An 18,554-nucleotide genomic window follows, 5' to 3' on the forward strand; every position below is an offset into this window, starting at 1 on the left:
CTATTAGTTCATGTTAACTAATGAACCATATTGTTACCAAATTAATAATTTATGGATATACTTGATAATGAAAATCTTATGGTAAAAATATCAGCATTGTTTGTATATGAATAACATGCCAAGACAATTATTTATTCAGGTATGAAACAGTTTAATTCTGATAAAGAAAGGTGAAATTTGTACATCTGTATATAACACATCTTTTTGTACATATAAATGTCTGGTTAAACATGAACATCCTTTACACACTTTCTTCCTTTATTACTTAATCTCCTTTAATCATTAAACCTTCCTTCTTTATACACTTTACTGGCACATGAAACAGCAGTCTGGGTCCTCTATGCTGTCGTAGCATCCTCGCAGGTAACCACGCTTCCCATTACCTTTAAAACCGGAGCAGGATTTGAACAAGGTTTTACACAACACAACGCCTGTATCCAAAAACACACACAAAACAGAACTCTTTCATATGCACATCTAAGATTATGTTAGCCATGCCAGTGCTTTAGAAAAAGCAAGAAGCAAGATTACTTAAAGTCAACCTTATACTCATGAGGCCTTATGGACCGAGGAAGACTGGGGCTGCGTCTGCTGGACCGAGGAAGACTGAGGCTGCGTCTGCGGCATCTGCTGGACCGAGGAGGACTGAGGCGGCCTCTGCTGGACCGAGGAGGACTGAGGCGGCCTCTGCTGGACCGAGGAGGACTGAGGCTGCGTCTGCGGCATCTGCTGGACCGAGGAGGACTGAGGCGGCCTCTGCTGGACCGAGGAGGACTGAGGCTGCGTCTGCGGCATCTGCTGGACCGAGGAGGACTGAGGCTGCGTCTGCTGGGCCGAGGAAGACCGAGGCTGGGTTGGTGGTGAAGCATGGGTGGCAATGTGCTTCAGCAAATTTGCCCGAGTTATTACATTCGCTGAACAATAGCAGCAGTGAAAGTGGGACTTTGCCCGACATTTTAAAATGGTGAAATCTGAAAGGGCAAACAAAAGAAAATAAGTTTGTTGAAAATTGCCTAAATTTAACCTTCACTTGTTTGCATTTTGCTCTGGACAGTGGACAGTCGCAAGACAGAATTTTCATCAGCACCATCCATGTGCAAGCACATTTTTTTGTGATTTCAGCAACAAAGACCCATGGTCAATGCGCGCAATGCAGAAAATTAAGTTTACCTGAACCTTAAAATTAAATATTCTTCTACAAATTCACAAGCAATTAAATCCGAAGCATGCACAGTGCATTGCTGGCTGGTTAAGCACCATATTATACTTTAAATAAAGTGAGATAAGCAAAAGACAGTTAAACTCACCATGATGTTGAACTGCCCACTGAAAGTGATTTTTGATGTGATAATACATCAGTTCTGGCATACTGGAGTAACTGCAGAATGGGCACTCACTAGTGCAGCTTTTTAAATACTGCTCACATTCCCCCTTGCTTAACACCGTTTTGTGCGTTTTTGCAAGGGGTAATGGCTCTTAAAAGAGCCTTTGGGTTATAAATTGAGGAACAACAAAAAAAGAGGAGAGATGGAGGGGTGGGGATGACAATGACAAGGATCTGCAAACAGAAGGAAATACAGAGAATCAGTATTAGATATTATTTAGATATTATTATAATAATATCTAAATAATTAACATTTAATCATTTTATTCACAGAAAAACAATAAATTTGTTTAGCCATTGTTAATATGAACTTGTCCTATATTACTTCTGCTGGTTCAGTTTTGCCACTGTATTTATTTTTAAGGGGCTTATTTTGGGAACACTATATCAAATTCATAATCCCACTAAAACCACACACTAACTTTCTAATGCTGCCTTCAAGTGCTCTCGTAAATATTGCACATGAACGCCCTCCCATTCCAAAACCTTAATGGGATGAGCTCGTAATTACAACTTCAATAGTGAGAATTATTAAATTTCCGATAGAACATGAAGGCAGCATTATGCCATGCTTTTGGGAAACGCAGACCTGGTTATTTAAAAGCAGACCTTTACACCTTGCGTGACATGGCTGAGTGAGTAAAGTTATGCGATTTTATTTTGAAACTACTTTACATTTCCTTTTAACAACACACTAAACGGCACTTCAGAATTAAAAATTGTAATTAAACAAATTAGACAAGAGACGTAGCTCGCCTGTACTCACCATGCAGCCAAGAAGAACGTAAATGAAAAACCGCTAGAATCGACGTAATGACTTGACGCCACTAACCAATGAGAACCCTTGTAGGTGGGACGACACGTGCAGCCCCGCCCCAGGTGCAGCCCCGCCTCAATCTGCAGGCTGCAGCCGGGTGCTTCTCATTTTTTCCAGCCAGACGGCCTCAGAGACACTCAGTGTCCCAGTTCCTGGTGGATCATGATGTTTAAAGTAGAAAGTGTGTCTTTGTTTGTTTGTTTGTTTTTTTGTGAAAAAAATTATGCAAATATGCTAATTTTCATAAAAAATTCCAGAATTTAAGAAAAATAAAATAAAAAAAATCACCAAAAATAATAACAAAACGTATATAAACTTATTATATAAAAAAAAAAAAACTGTTGCGTTGAAGGCCTTCGGGTCATTTTGACCCACGAGGGACACTTTTGTTACAGGCTCGGGAGAGACGGATGAGGGTTATAAGGTAACATATTCAGAGACAATCCTCATGATGTGATCAGGCTATTATAGAATGACTAACTCATCATAAACAAGTAACCAGGTTTATCTGATCAGATTTTTCGCTAGCAAAGTTTTGTCAAAGAAAAGCTGATATTATAAAGTGAACAATAAACCCTCTTGCCTGAATGACTATCGCCCAGTTGCCCTCACATCTATAGTCATGAAGGTTTTTGAGAGACTTGTAAAGAGCCACATCTGCTCCTCCATCCCTGATACTTTGGACCCTCTTCAGTTTGCCTATCGCCCAAATAGATCCACGGACGATGCCATTTCTCACGTTCTCCACTCTTCCCTCACACACTTGGACAGCAACAATGGGAATTATGTAAGGCTGCTATTCATTGACTATAGCTCAGCTATCAACACTATAGTCCCCATCAAGCTGGCATCTAAACTCACAGACCTCGGCCTAAACTCCTCACTCTGTGACTGGATTCAAGACTTCCTCACCGGCAGACCTCAAGTGGTGAAAGTTGGCCAGTTCACCTCAAACTCCATCACTCTGAACATAGGAGCTAGTGGTGGAAATTTTGATTCTTTCCAGAGACTCGTTCATTTTTCGTTCGTTCACCAAAATGATTCGTTCAGATTCGTTCACTAATTCGTTCAGTGACCATTTTTCCATATTACACAAATACGTCAGCATGTGCGGCAAAATGTGTTGTTCAACTAACGTATTTACTTGTTACAAAATAAAAACCGATTTGGCTTCATTAAAAAGTGTGCCCTTCTCATTAAATGAATAAAATAAGTCTAAATAAGTGATCAAAGTCATTACTCTTTTTATCTTTTAAATTACACTCTTTTCGGATGACCAAAGCACAAGTGTTTTTTTATTTGTTTGCATACTGGGCTAGTTAACATTTAATTGTTTAGGCAGAGATTTACACGTTCAAATCTGAGATTATGTTAAACGAGGAGTTATTCTGTGTGTAAAATATGAATATAAACAAGCGTGCACAATACGGATACCTGTGCTTTGCATCCGCTTTCTGCTGATTGATGAACTAGATTGACAGAATGGCCGACCTACCCGGTCAACGAACTGGTATAGCTACCAGTTCGTTCAATTCGTTCACGAACGGGAGATCTCTCTCTCGTTCAGACTCAAAACAGAGCCATCTCGGTCAATGATGCTATTATATTCGTTCGTTCGATCCAACCAATTACATGCCCCTTCTAAACCCGAGCTGAAATGCTATTTGCTGACGTGAGTCACGTGACGCAAATGAGATGGGATGACGTGACGCAAATAATCAATACTGCCATATTTTTTTATGTTTCACAGTTTTTAAACAAACAAAAGTGCATGACATGACTAACATAATGAAATATATTTTTTTATTTAAAAGTATGTAACTGTTCAAACATAAAACAACAATAATATAAATAAAACAAAATGATAAATAAAAAAAAAAAAATAAATAAATAAAACAATAATATAAAAAAATAAAACAAAGAACCAGTTGTTCGAACGACGAACGTAATAATGAGACGAGATGTATGTATGTAACAGTTCATTTGACTCTTTCAAACTCAAAGCAACTCAATGAAGGGCGTATTCGTTCACTAGATTAAACAAATCACATGCTCCGTCCTCGTATCATACTCGAAGGCTATTGGCTCGAGGTTTAGTCATTCTTTGACAGATGAAACGGTCCAGAGCTACGCATGCGCGCAATAGCGGCGCTCTGCGGTGGAGGGAGGAATTTCAGTGAACGAGAAATATGAGTCAATGGATTACGTGAACGAGAATGATTCGTTCACCTAAAAGATTCGTTCAAAAAGAACGATTCGTTCACGAACGTAACATCACTAATAGGAGCCCCACAGGGCTGTGTCCTGAGTCCCCTGCTCTACTCTCTCTACACGCACGACTGCGTGTCCTCTCACAGCTCCACATCTATTGTCAAATTCGCTGATGACACTGTGGTTCTGGGCCTCATCTCCAACAACGATGAGACCGCATACTTGGATGAGGTAGAGAGACTCACATCATGGTGCCAGGACAAATGTCTCTCTCTGAATGTGAGCAAAACTAAAGAGCTGATCATGGACTTTAGGAAGAGACAGCAGCAGCCCTACTCTCCTCTCAGGATCAGTGGGACCCCTGTGGAGAGGGTGAGTAGCTTCAAGTACCTCGGCGTAAACATCTCCGAGAACCTGACTTGGACTACACACATCCAATCACAGATTAAGAAAGCCAGGCAAAGACTGTACCATCTGCGACAGCTGAGGAAATTCAGGGTCTCACCAGCAATCCTGAAAACTTTCTATTCAGGGACCATAGAAAGTGTATTGACTCAGTGCATCTCAGTGTGGTATGGAAACAGCTCCAATCAGGACTGCAAAGCACTACAGAGAGTTGTGCGCTTAGCTGAGCGCATCTCAGGGTCTGCTCTCCCCTCTCTGCAGGACATCTACCTCAAACGCTGCAAAAGTAGAGCTGTTAAAATCATCAAGGACTCTAATCACCCTGGTAACCGTCTATTCACTTTGCTTCCATCTGGTAAACGCTTCCGTAGTCTGATGGCAAAAACTGAGAGACTTAGGAGGAGCTTCTTCCCCCAGGCCATCAGGCTCCTAAACTCTAACTCTGTGTCATAACATCACTTGACTCCATGTAAATATCACCATATCAATAAGCTATTCATAATTTTTCTCTACCTCATACTGCTGCTATTCAAATACCCTGTACAACTTTTTGCACATTATTTTTGCACATTCCTCTTATTACTATTTAAGTCCACAACATACTGACCTGCACATTTATATTATATTTTTTATTTTATTTAATTTTATTCTTTTATTTTATTTTATGTTTTGTACTTCTCCTTCTTAATATTTGTATTCTATATAATTGCACTGTCCTTGGAGCGGACCTGACCTAGGTTTCACTGCTGGTTATACCCTGTATAATTGTGTATGTGACAAATAAAACTCTTGAATCTTGAATCTTGAATCTTGAAGGGTCAGAAGCCCAACTGACTTCAAACTTTATTATTTTCAAATAAAACTTTAACATCTAAACTAAAATCTAAAACTGTTCATTCTCAATGAGAAGTTTTGAAAAAGAAATAAAGTCAGACTGGTTTGTAATCAGTGAATATGCTGAGATCAGAATCAGAATCAGCTTGTAACGCTCAGCCTAAATTATAGGTGATAATCCACAAAAAAACTTTACGGCCTTGACCCTTCTTTAAAGTTAGGTTTGAATGTTTTTCAAAAAGACCTCTTGGAGAACATCAATTCGGTTTAAACCCAAAGTGTATTTACAATAAAAAAACACCAAGCTGTACCAACAAATATACATCTCATATAAAGAAAAACAAGAAACAAATTGTAATATAAGCGGAGGAAATGTCCGTATTAGTCCCGTACCATGTACTGTAAGTGTGGGTGCGTGTGTGTGTGTAGAATCGGCCACACCGGCTGATTCCTTTAAGTCCGGGAGCTCGATGTGCAGCAACGCTGTCCTGTGACAAAATCCCAAAGGCAAAAAATCCAAAGTACTGATATTTCCACAATGAAGATTTCCAGTCACAGTCTCGAACAGCTTGATATGTGTGATAATCCAGCGATCGATCGCAAATCTCTGAGCACTCAAAAATAGATACCACCCCGTCGGGTTTTTTTCCGCTCCTTTAAACAAAGTCAAGGGATACAGCTGACTCGACTGACGTCAAGGGGATTCCCTGGAGCTACGCGACAGGACTCTCGCGTGAGTAAACGGGAACTCAATCACATGTCCGGGCAATAAACACAGGTAGAATAATTATAACAAAGCAGCTGTTCTATTAGATTAATTTGACTAATACACTGCAATATAAATCTTCTTCCCTTATGTGGCCGCGCTACATAAATCCCCCCCCCCCCCCCAGCCAGCGGCATCGGAGGAGAGCGACCATAATAGCGCTTCAGGTTTACCACATTTAATACATCGGTTCTAGGTGGGTTGCCCCAGCACACAGTGTAATTTATTGGCCCTGTTTTACTCTTTATTTCAGCTGGACCCTCCCACTTGGGCGCTAGCTTGGCAGAGAACTTGTTTGATGAACTAGAGAGGGGATGTGTTTTAATCCACACCAGGTCACCGATTAGAAACTGCGCATTTTTTCTACGGTAATTATAATACCTGGCTTGTTTGGCTTGGCACATCCTCATCCTATTTTTCACCTCATCCGTCATGATTTTTTGTCTTTCAACCAGGGAATAGGCAGCCTGATCTGGTGAAGGGGGTCGGTGGATTAGACGTTCTAACGGTCCCAGAATTTGCCTACCGAGCGTGAGTTCAGAAGGAGTCTTTCCAGTGGTTTCTTGCTGTGCGGTGTTAATCGCATATCGGAATTCTGGCATCCACTGGTCCCAGGTCTGATGTTGTTGATCCACATATGCAGCAATCATAGTCTTTATTGTCCAGTTGATCCTTTCTGTTAGATTTGACTGTGTTTTACACAGATCGCCCAGAATGCTGGAAGTGAATTGGGGACCCCTATCAGACACCAGATATTTGGGTACCCCCCACCTTGTAAATATCGCCTCCCGGAGTATTTTCACAATTTTCTGGGTCTTACTGTCTCTCAGCGGGAACATTTCCACCCACTTAGTGAAATAATCAACAATGACAAGGAGGTACGTGTTCTGTTTTTTGCTGCTGGGGAAGGGTCCCATTAGGTCCACCCCTAACATGTGTCCAGGTTCTGTGATCTGAGTACTCTGCATAAATCCAGAAGGTTTGGTATTGCTGGGTTTATATTTCTGGCATATTTCACAGCTTTTGACGTATTGGCACACGTCCTTCCTGATGGACGGCCACCATGCCACGTCTATGATTTTCAGCAGAGTCTTTAACTGTCCAGGATGGCCTCCAAGTGGATTATCGTGGTAATAATGCATGAAGTCAGAGGTTAACGATTGTGGTACTACCAACTGATACTTCTCTCCCTTATTTCTTATAGGGACTTTGCGGTACCACACCCCTTGGAGGTCTTCAAAGGTGATGGGTTGATCTTTGACTGATCGAGGTTTGATGCTGGACTTCAGTTGAGTGATGGTATTGTCCAAACTTTGAGCTTTAGTAATTTCTTCCAGAGAGTGAGGTAATGTAGATGCATGGTGGGAAGATATGGATAAGCAAGGGGCAGCATCTACAGCAGTCATCTCCTCGACCCGGGACAACGCATCAGGTCCCATGTTGAGGCAACCTTTCCTGTGATGGACCTGAAAGTTGAACTGTTGCAGGCGGAGTGTCCAGCGGGTTAGGCGTGAGGAGGTTTTAGGGCAGTTGAACGCCCACGCTAGGGCTGCGTGGTCAGTGAAGACGTTGAAGGGCCTTCCCTCCAGGTAATGTCTCCACTTTTCAACAGCCCATACCACTGCAAGACATTCCTTTTCAGAAGTGCTGTAATTTTTCTCTGCTCCAGTTAAGGTCCTTGATGCATACGCCACCACCTTTTCTCCCTCCTCTGATTGTTGAGTGAGGATGGCACCCAAGCCTACCTCACGTGCGTCCGTGTGAACCTGGAAGTCTTGGTTAATGTCTGGTTGTATTAACACAGGTGAATTTTGTAAAGCTTGTTTAAGTGCATCCATACTAGATTGACACTCTGGAGTCCACTCCCACTTAACTCCTTTCTTTTTGAGGTGGTTCAATGGAGCAGCAATATCAGCGAAGTGGGAAATAAACTTATGATACCACCCTGCCAGTCCCAGAAATCGTTGCAAGGCTTTGAGATCTTGTGGTGGGGGGAACTCAGCCATGGCTCTGGTCTTCTCTCGGTCAATCTCCACTCCCCTCTCAGAGACTATATGGCCGAGGAATTTGAGCTGTCGCTTGAAGAAGTGGCATTTCTTCATGTTCAGCGTCAGGTTGGCTTGGGTAAGTCTATGGAGAACCATGTTGAAATGTTGAATGTGTTGTTCTTTTGACTTTGAATAGATTATGATGTCGTCAATATAAACGAAACAAATTTTCCCCCTCAAATCAGACAGAACTCTCTCCATCAAACGCTGGAAGGTAGCAGCGGCATTTCTGAGCCCATACGGCATCGACTTGAATTGAAATAGCCCCTTGGTGGAGATAAAAGCAGTCTTCTCCTTACTCAGGTCGTCCATCTCCACCTGCCAGTACCCAGACTGCAGGTCCAAGGAACTAAACCAGGAGGCTCCTTCCAGGGATTCAAGGATGTCGTGAATCAACGGCATTGGGTAAGCGTCAGGTACGGTCTTGCTGTTAAGCTTCCTATAATCCACACAGAACCTGTATGAGCCATCAGGTTTGGGGACCAGGACCACAGGTGAAGACCAAGGCGAGAAGGAAGGTTCAATGATTTTATCTCACAGCATCTGGTCTACTTGCTCCTCAATGATCTGCTTCTTAAGAGGAGAAACTCTGTATGCCCGGGATTTGAGAGGTATGTCATCAGATAATGTGATTTTGTGCTGTACTATTGACGTCTTACCCAGGGTGTTAGAGGTGGTGCGTGGCCAAGCAGAGATCAACTTTTGTAATTCCTCCTGATTGTCAGAGTCCCACGTAGTGATCTCGGGGGAAACAGACATGAGTTCGGAAAGTCTACCACTTGAGGGTAAGGCATAGTATAAGTTCAGCTTTGCAGTCATATGAGAAAGGTCTTGACTAGACCAGGTAGCTGGCCCTGTTGGAATCTGCGATGGCAAGAAAGGGTAATAGGTGTATCCTTTGTCAGATCTTAACCCATATCTGCTTAGTCCCACTTCCAGGACCGCTCCCGTAGCCCTCAGGAAATCCAGCCCAGCAATCAGAGGAAAAGCGAGGTATAAGTATCCATACTGCATTCGTGGTCATGCCATTGAAACCTAATCCTTTGCAGGTCTCTGGACTGGTGAATCGTTCCATCCGCCATAATGAACCTCTCTGGGCTGGAGGTAACGACTGATGAAATCTCACCTTTCAACTATTTCCACAGGTTTTCTTGCATTAAAGTGTAAGTGCTACCTGTGTCTAATACCACCTTCACTTCTTTGCCATTCACCCTTACAGGCACCACAAGGAGAGATGACACTGGATGGGGTTGTGCTATTGTTACTCCGGCCAGGTTTTTGTTGAATGTACGTTCAGTAGATTTCTTATTGGTCTTTTCTTTGCTACTCTGAGTGCCGACTTTTTGCCAGTAGTCTTTGGCTCCCATGTGGTCCTTTTCCACCATAGATCCAACTTTCACCAGCTGCTCAACTGAGTTGACTGTTCCCCTCATACACCCGGCAACCCTGGGGTTGATGTTGTTAAGTATACGATTTACTAGTTCCTCCTCAGAGATCTCTGGTTTCCATTTCAGACATAGGGCCCGGTAGTCATAGGCGAAGTCCCTCAGGCGTTGTCTTGGCTGCTGAACCATTGTCCTCAGCTTTTCCTCCACTTCTGAGAGGTAATCGTCTGAAAGAAAAGCAGCCATGAATGCCTTTTTGAAGGATCTCCAGTCCATTACCTTGACATTTTCTGCCTTCCACCAGCTCAGAGCGGGTCCCTTCAGGACTGTGCTCAAGGTTCCTAGGAGTTCAGCACTGGGAAGGGGCCGGATCTCTAGGAAGTTCTCACATTGCTCGATGAAGTTGAGCACCTCCGCCGTCTCACAGGAGTCGCCGAAAGAGGGGAAATCTATGCGGACAGGAGGTCGGCCACAGAATGAGGATGAACCAGCCACTACTGAGGAAGTAATCACATTTGGGATTTGAGAAATCCTAGGAGGCTGAATGTCATAAGTATCGTTGAGAGGTTTATGAGTGTGAATTTTCTCTCTAGATACGGGAACTTGGGTAGGTGGATAATGGACAGAAGAAAATTGGGAGGCATCAGGCGAGAATGCCCGCACTCTGGCGAGTGTGGGAGTGCTAGTGAGCCTCAATTTCCTCATTTGACTTTCCCATTTAGCATCTCTCCTAAGAAAACAATCTGTTACGGCCCTTTCTAATTTTTCCAGCGCCCTTACAAAATAATCCTCTAAACCTGCCAAGCTAGTATCAACAGCCTGCCTGAAGCTTGTTTCCCGATTTAATATACTGTCCATTGACTGTTTGAAATCTTGTTCAAAAGTATGTACTTTGTTATTTAGGGCCAATAAATCCACTTTACATTTAGTCACCTCTGATTGTAATGATTGTACCATCTCAACATTTTGCAGACAACTCTCATCATCATCGGAGTGTTCAGAATCAGAAATGTACAATGAGCTAATCATTGAGGTTATTTCTGCAGTAGGATTACGCCTGGTCACAAATGGGCCTGCAGTAAAATCTGCCGCATCAGTATTATTTTGTACATTTTCAGATGTAACTGGGTCATCAGGATTTACATCAGCATTATTAACAACTTCTGCAACTGCATCAGAATTATTCACATCCATATTGCAAATTGAAAAAAAAAACTCCACAACCAAACACAATAATAAAGTGTCCCCGTACGGGCCACCAATATGTAACGCTCAGCCTAAATTATAGGTGATAATACACAAAAAACTTTACGGCCTTGACCCTTCTTTAAAGTTAGGTTTGAATGTTTTTCAAAAAGACCTCTTGGAGAACATCAATTCGGTTTAAACCCAAAGTGTATTTACAAAAAAAAAACACCAAGCTGTACCAACAAATATACATCTCATATAAAGAAAAACAAGAAACAAATTGTAATATAAGCGGAGGAAATGTCCGTATTAGTCCCGTACCATGTACTGTAAGTGTGGGTGCGTGTGTGTGTAGAATCGGCCTCACCGGCTGATTCCTTTAAGTCCGGGAGCTCGATGTGCAGCAACGCTGTCCTGTGACGAAATCCCAAAGGCAAAAAATCCAAAGTACTGGTATTTCCACAATGAAGATTTCCAGTCACAGTCTCGAACAGCTTGATATGTGTGATAATCCAGCGATCGATCACAAATCTCTGAGCACTCAAAAATAGATACCACCCCACCGGGTTTTTTTCCGCTCCTTTAAACGGAAGTCAAGGGATACAGCTGACTCGACTGACGTCAAGGGGATTCCCTGGAGCTACGCGACAGGACTCTCGCGTGAGTAAACGGGAACTCAATCACATGTCCGGGCAATAAACACAGGTAAAATAATTATAACAAAGCAGCTGTCTTATTAGATTAATTTGACTAATACACTGCAATATAAATATTCTTCCCTTATGTGGCCGCACTACAAGCTTTATTCGTCAAGTGTGCACAAACACACAAGGAATTTGTTGTGGTTTTTAAGAAGCTCTTGGTACATACATGCATACATACATACATACATAGATATCTGACATGAGAACAGAAACATTTAAATAAGACTTAACAATAATAATAATTTGTAAGAATCTGGAAAAGAACATTTATGTACAGATTTGTGCCTCATTTACTCTATATATACAGCTGTTTAGAAAAATATGCATATATATTTACAAAGTACTAGGGAGAGAGTCGATAATTAGAGATGGGGAATGAATTACAGGCATGACTTACAGAACACAGGCATGGGAAAAAAAAAAAAAAGTTTTTATGCCTAGATGTTCTAGTGCACAGAGATCTGTAGCATCCGCCTGAGGGGAGAAGCGCAAACAGGTCGTGTCCAGGGTGAGAAGGGTCTGTGATGATGTTATCTGCCCGTTTCTTCACTCTGGAGAAGTACAAGTCCTGAAGGCTGGGCAGGTGGACACCAATGATCCTTTCTGCTGACCTAACAGTCCGCTGCAGTCTTCTTATATCTGATTTGTTGGCTGACCCAAACCATACAGTTATAGAAGAGCACAGGACCGACTCAATAACAGCAGAGTAAAACTGTGTCATGTGCGCCTGTGGCAGGTTGAACTTTTTCAGTTGACGAAGAAAGTACAATCTCTGCTGAGCCTTTTTCACGATGGAGTCAATGTGAGTATCCCACTTCAGGTCCTGGGAGATGGTGGCGCCCAGGAACCTGAATGACTCCACTACAGTCACAGTGCTGTTCATGATGGTGAGAGGGGTGAGAGCAGGGTGGTTTCTCTTGAAGTCCACTATCATCTCTACAGTTTTGAGCTCCAGGTTGTTGTGACTGCACCAGACAGCTAGCTGATCAATCTCCTGTCTGTAAGCAGACTCGTCACCGTCCTGGATGAGGCCGATGACTGTAGTGTCATCTACAAACTTCAGAAGTTTGACAGAGAAGTCTTTAGTGGTGCAGACGTTCATATAGAGAGAGAAGAGCAGTGGGGAAAGAACACAACCCTGAGGCACTCCAGTGCTGACGGTGCAGATGTTGGATGTGAGTTTTCCCAGCCTCACTAGCTGCGGCCTGCCTGTCAGAATGCTGGTGATCCACTGACAGACGGAGGTGGGGACGGAGAGCTGTGCCAGTTTATTCTGAAGGGTGTCTGGGATGATGGTATTTAAGGTGGAGCTGAAGTTCACAAACAGGATCCTTGCATAAGTCCCTGGTTTGTCCAGATGTTGGAGGATAAAGTGCAGTCCCATGTTGACTGCATCATCCACAGACCTGTTTCCTCGGTAAGCAAACTGCAGGGGGTCCAGCAAGAGTCCAGTAAAGTCCTTCAGGTGGGCCAACACGAGCCTCTCAAATTAATTCGTCACCAGAGACGTTAAAGCAACAGGTCTGTAGTCATTAAGTCCTGTGATTTTTGGTTTCTTGGGTACAGGGATGATGGTGGAGTGTTTGAAGGAGGAGGGGACTTCACACAGCTCCAGTGAATCTGTTGAAGATCAGTGTGAAGATGGATGATAGCTGGACAGCACAGGCTTTGAGGCAGGCTGGAGAGACACCGTATGGGCCTTTGGGTTTCCTTATCTTCTGTTTCCTGAAGACTTTGCTTACATCTTCTTCACAGATCTTGATTACAGGCTGAGAAACAGTAGGGGGAGGGAGGGGGAAGGTGTTAATGGCTGTGTTGTGAGACGGTCAGAGTGGGTGTGGGGTGTCAAATTTACAATAAAACGTGTTCAAGTCTTCAGCCAGTTGTTGATTGGCCTCGGTGCTGGGGGGAGGGATCTTGTAACTGGTGATGGCTTTCAGGCCTTTCCACACTGATGTAGGTTCGTTACTTGAAAGCAGTTTTTTTAGCTTTTCAGATTAGTTTTTCTTTGCCAGTCATATATCTCTATTCAGTGTGTATTTGGCCTGTTTGTAAAACACTCCAATCAGCAAGTTCGAAGTAGGCCTGTAAATCCTGCTCTGCTTCAACAGTCCATCTCTTTACAGTTTTTACTACAGGCTTAGCAGATTTAAGTTTCTGCCTGTAGGCTGGTAGAAGATGAACTAAACAGTGATCAGAGTCTCAGTCCCAGCGGATCCCCGAGGATAGGGATCGTTACTCGTGGCTGTGGCTGGAGAACTGGATTCTCGGTGTCCGGGATCGGCACTCCTGGCCGTGTTTCGAGAACTGGATTCTCGGGGTTCGGGATCGGCACTCCTGGCCGTGGATTCTCAGGATTCAGAATCGGCACTCCTGGCCGTGGTCTGGGAAATGGATTCTCGAGATTCGGGATCGGTACTCCTGGCCGTGATTCGAGAACTGGAGCCTCGGGGTTCGGGATCAACCATAGTAGGCGGCGGAACCATCTTCGCCGCGGACGGCGTAACGTTCATCGCCTCTTGCGGCGGAATCATCTTCGCTGCGGGCGGAACATTCAATGCCTGGCACGGCGGTATCCTCTTCGCTGCGGGCGGAACGTTCATCGCCTTGAACGGCGGAACCATCGGGTTGGGCAGGCGGGAGGAGCCGTTGGCGTGGTATGTGGAGGATCCCGGCAAGGAATGAGCTGGGGAGACGCAGTGCGTTCCTGCTGGAGCGGAATGACGAGTTTGGGAAATCTCCTCGACTTCTTTGTCGAGTCCATTGAGGAAGAAGATTAGGTTAATGAGCTCGATCAGGGAAAAATCACCTGTTGGAAGCTCGCAGCGTATAACCTCGTCATTCAACCCCAGCAGGAAACGCGCACCCAGAGCAACGTCGTGCCAGCTCACCCGGTTGGCTAGCTCGAAAAAAACCTCCACATATCGCACCAACCTCAGGCCGCCCTGCCGCAGCCCGTACAGCGCGACTTCAGCTGGAGTCATGATGATAATCGTCTCCGGCGTTTGTCTGGTATTCTGTAATTGGTCCGATCTTCTGTTACATATGCTGCAGGACACAGAGGTAAGTGTTAACACAGTGAATTTATTGAAAGGTTTAGTGTAGAGGATTCGTGAGGATGGGGACGTGAGGTGAGCATTATCTTGTGGACGTGCGCTTTATCCTTTGGTGTGACACAGATCGTGGTTTTGTGATTCCCAGGAGCGAGGAGTGGAGCAGACGATGAGGACTGGAACACTGGAGACACTGACCACAGCGATGGACGATCTGGGCATAGCAGAGACAACGGAGTGGAGAACAGGAGGTAAGTACAAACAAGTAAGCATTCAGAGATTATACTCATCGAGCGAGGCCCATAGGGGTAGAGTCTGCGTAGGATCAACAAGATCGGACAACTGCGGTGACTGTGGGTAGTGCTTTTATATTGTTCTTGATGATGGTGGTGATGAGGTGCAGGTGCGTGTGATCATTAACAAGGTGCAGGTGAAGGTGCTCGTGATGACGCTGGAGACAGGCCATTCTGTGACAGTATAACAAGTTACAAGTGTTATAACTTGTTTGTCTGACTCTGTTGGAGTTGATTCATATGTACTTAGTCAGTGCAACATAATTTCATAATTTGTTCCAACTGGACAATGGAATCATGCAAAAGGTCTGTTTCCCACACACTGTCTGAGCTCGCAGAACACAGCATTTAAAAAAAAAAAAAAAAAAAAACACAGCAAATGTCTCATTGTTGTGACAACAGAATCAGATCCGATTTATTTGTGCAGGAAATCAGGTAAACATACTACAGGTTTACATTCCTTTTGAATGAACTAAAGCAACCATGTTGTTAAATTGTGTATTACAGGTTTCATAATTGTGTAGTGTTGAATCTGATATTTTGGCAGGAACGTGAATGGCAACTTAAATTGTTAACAAGTAATATTCTATCTGTAGGCACAGATTGGCATAGACGGGCATAGATTTTTTTTTTTTTTACTTAAGAGAAAAGAAGCCTTTAGAGAGCTTGTTAAAACTGTTTTCAATGTTTGTGGACAAGGCAATTAGCATGAGACCAGTACCCATATATAGCAAACCAAATCCAACCTTTACAAAACACTACAGGAAACATGCCATCAGAAAACATGGTAAGATGTCAATTGTTTTGCAAAAGCAAACAATATACGCTTTTGTTACACATTTTGATATTCCATTTCCTCAAATATCATTCCAGGAGCAACCATCACTGGAGAATGAGACCAGTGTTTTAGTATTTACACTCTCAGGTCTTAATGAAACAATGGAAAACAGACTTGTGTTTTTTTCTTTCACGATACTGTTTTATCCTCTTATGGTGTTTTGTAATGTAACTGTAATTTTTACTATAATCTCATATAAGAAACTTCACGAGCCGATGTATGTGTTTATATGCAATTTGTGTATAAATGCACTTTATGGCACTGCTGGATTCTACCCTAAATTCATGTATGATTTATTATCTGAAGATCATGTGATTTCTTATTCTGGATGTATGATTCAGATATTTGTCATTTATTCATCTGCCCTGTGTGAAATTTCAACATTAACAGTAATGGCTTATGACAGGTATGTGGCAATATGTAGACCACTGGAGTATCATTCAGTAATGACAAATCAGAAAGTTGTTGAATGGATCCTTTTCTGCTGGCTGGCCCCTATTTTTTTCATTGCTGTTCTAATTGGATTAACAGCTAGACTCACTTTATGTGGCTCTACTATTGAAAAGTTATATTGTGAGATTTGGGCAGTTGCAAAACTTTCTTGTTTTTCTACAACAGTTAATAATGTGTTTGGGTACACTGTTATTTGTGTATACATCGGACATGGTGTATTGATATACTTCTCCTATTTTCAGTTGATAAAAACCAGCTTGAAGTCAATAGAGAGCAGGCACAAATTTATGCAAACATGCGTACCACATTTGCTTTCACTGATCAACGTGACTGTTGCATTTATGTTTGATGTACTGTACAGTCGTTATGGCTCAAAGAATGTGCCACAAGGCGTGCGTAATTTCATGGCCCTGGAATTTCTACTCATTCCACCCATTTTAAATCCTCTTATTTATGGATTAAATCTGACAACAGTACGTCAGCAAGTTATTCAACTGTTTTTCAAGAAAAAAGTAGGAATATCTAAGTGACTATTTCAGTAATTCAAAAGACTCTACACTGTCTGTGTTTTAGAGTGCTTGATGGTTTAATGGAGTGTCCCAGTTAACCATAGTAAAATCTGTACTGCACACCCCTGGCCTATCACTTTAAAACTTATAAAATTTATGGTAGCACCAAACATAAATAATTACCCTTAAAATAATATTAATTACAATAAACATTTTTTTCTGCAGATGATGTGTTACATGATACATCAATATTGAATTAAATTCATGTTCGGCCATGACTATCTGTTTTACAATTTTCAGCTGTTTTACATAATATGTGGATTGTTATTGTAGATGTATTTTTTATTTATTTAATTATACAAACATGCATGCATATATATATATATATATATATATATATATATATATATATATATATATAGTTTAAAAACAAAATTGTTGCTAACATTTTAAAAGCTCTACACTATGCCTGTTTTCTAAGAAACAACTTAACAGAACTAAATGACCAGTAAGGAAAATATATTAACCCCCAGTTTCACAGACAAGGCTTAAGCCTAGTCCTAGACTAAAATGAAAGTCTGAGCTGTTTCAACTGAAAGAAACTTGCACTGACTGATCTTTAAATATATCAGTGCCTTTGTTTTGTCTCAAGATGCACACCAGTAATGTTTTTTTCTAAGGCACATTTATAAAAATTACTAAAATGTCTTAATTGAACTATGGCCTAATCCTGGCTTTCTCTGTAAAAATGTATAATTATGTAGCAATACCTTCGTACTTCTGGGAACAGTCTTGTACATGGACATTGTCAAAGGCACCCAACATGAGAAAATTCTGTTTTGTACTTTTACCCCATAATGTTTTTTTTTTTTTCCCCTTACCCTGCTGATTTAATCCAGCCAATCAAAGTTTTAAATCAACAGGGTTTTTTTTTCTTCAAGATATATTTGTACTCACTTCCTGTCTATTCATAATGCAAAAGAAATATCATAATGTCCATCATAATAGATTGAGAATCACAATGACAAGGCTCACAGGGAACACTGCTTAGGGTCATGCACAAGGAAATGCTATACAGAAATGTAACTGATATGATTTCACTGTTCAAACATTTTAAATCATAAAAAGTTTGTTTGTTCTCCACATGTTGCTGTGGGTTTTCTATAGGTACTTCTGTTTCCCTCAAAGTCTGAAGACATGCAGGTCACGTGAATTGGAGATTCTAAACTGCCTGTAGGTCTGAGTGTAATGTATTTGTCTTTCTGTGATTAACTGGTCAACCAGGGTGTTTTTTGTTTTTTGTTTATGTCACACTTTATTTTAAGGTCCAGTTCTCGCTATTAACAAACCATTAACTATGACTTTTGCCTCAAACTCCTCATTTGCTGCTTATTAATAGTTAGTAAGGTAGTTGTTAAGTTTAGGTATTGGGACGGATTAGGGATGTACATAATTAGCGTTCTGTATGATTTTTTTTTTTCTTCCCTAAAATTACAATACAACAATAAATAATATAATACTAAAAAAATGTGATTGGCATTTAAAAATACACTTGCACAGCTCTCATTTTCTATCTAGAGTGGGGAAACAACTAGCCAACGCATTTGTATTTAGTAGACTAAATAGGTACCATAAAGTAAATGTACATTGTATCACTCTATTGGCC

General features: G+C 41.9%; 1 protein-coding gene across 1 annotated transcript; it reads left to right on the forward strand.

Annotated features, from left to right (window-relative positions):
* Window positions 1–14,787: 14,787 nt before the first annotated feature.
* On the forward strand, window positions 14,788–16,909 carry LOC306854140 (olfactory receptor 6N1-like; the record flags this gene model as incomplete). Its single annotated transcript, XM_079391964.1, has 4 exons — window positions 14,788–14,805; window positions 14,944–15,060; window positions 15,199–15,270; window positions 15,962–16,909. The coding sequence occupies 4 exons, from the start codon at window positions 14,788–14,790 to the stop codon at window positions 16,907–16,909; spliced, it is 1,155 nt and encodes a 384-aa protein (XP_079248090.1).
* Between the last annotated feature and the right edge of the window lie 1,645 nt (window positions 16,910–18,554).

This window comes from Barbus barbus (assembly GCF_936440315.1).
Source record: "Barbus barbus genome assembly, chromosome: 34".
In the NCBI taxonomy this organism is placed as follows: Eukaryota; Metazoa; Chordata; class Actinopteri; order Cypriniformes; family Cyprinidae; genus Barbus; species Barbus barbus.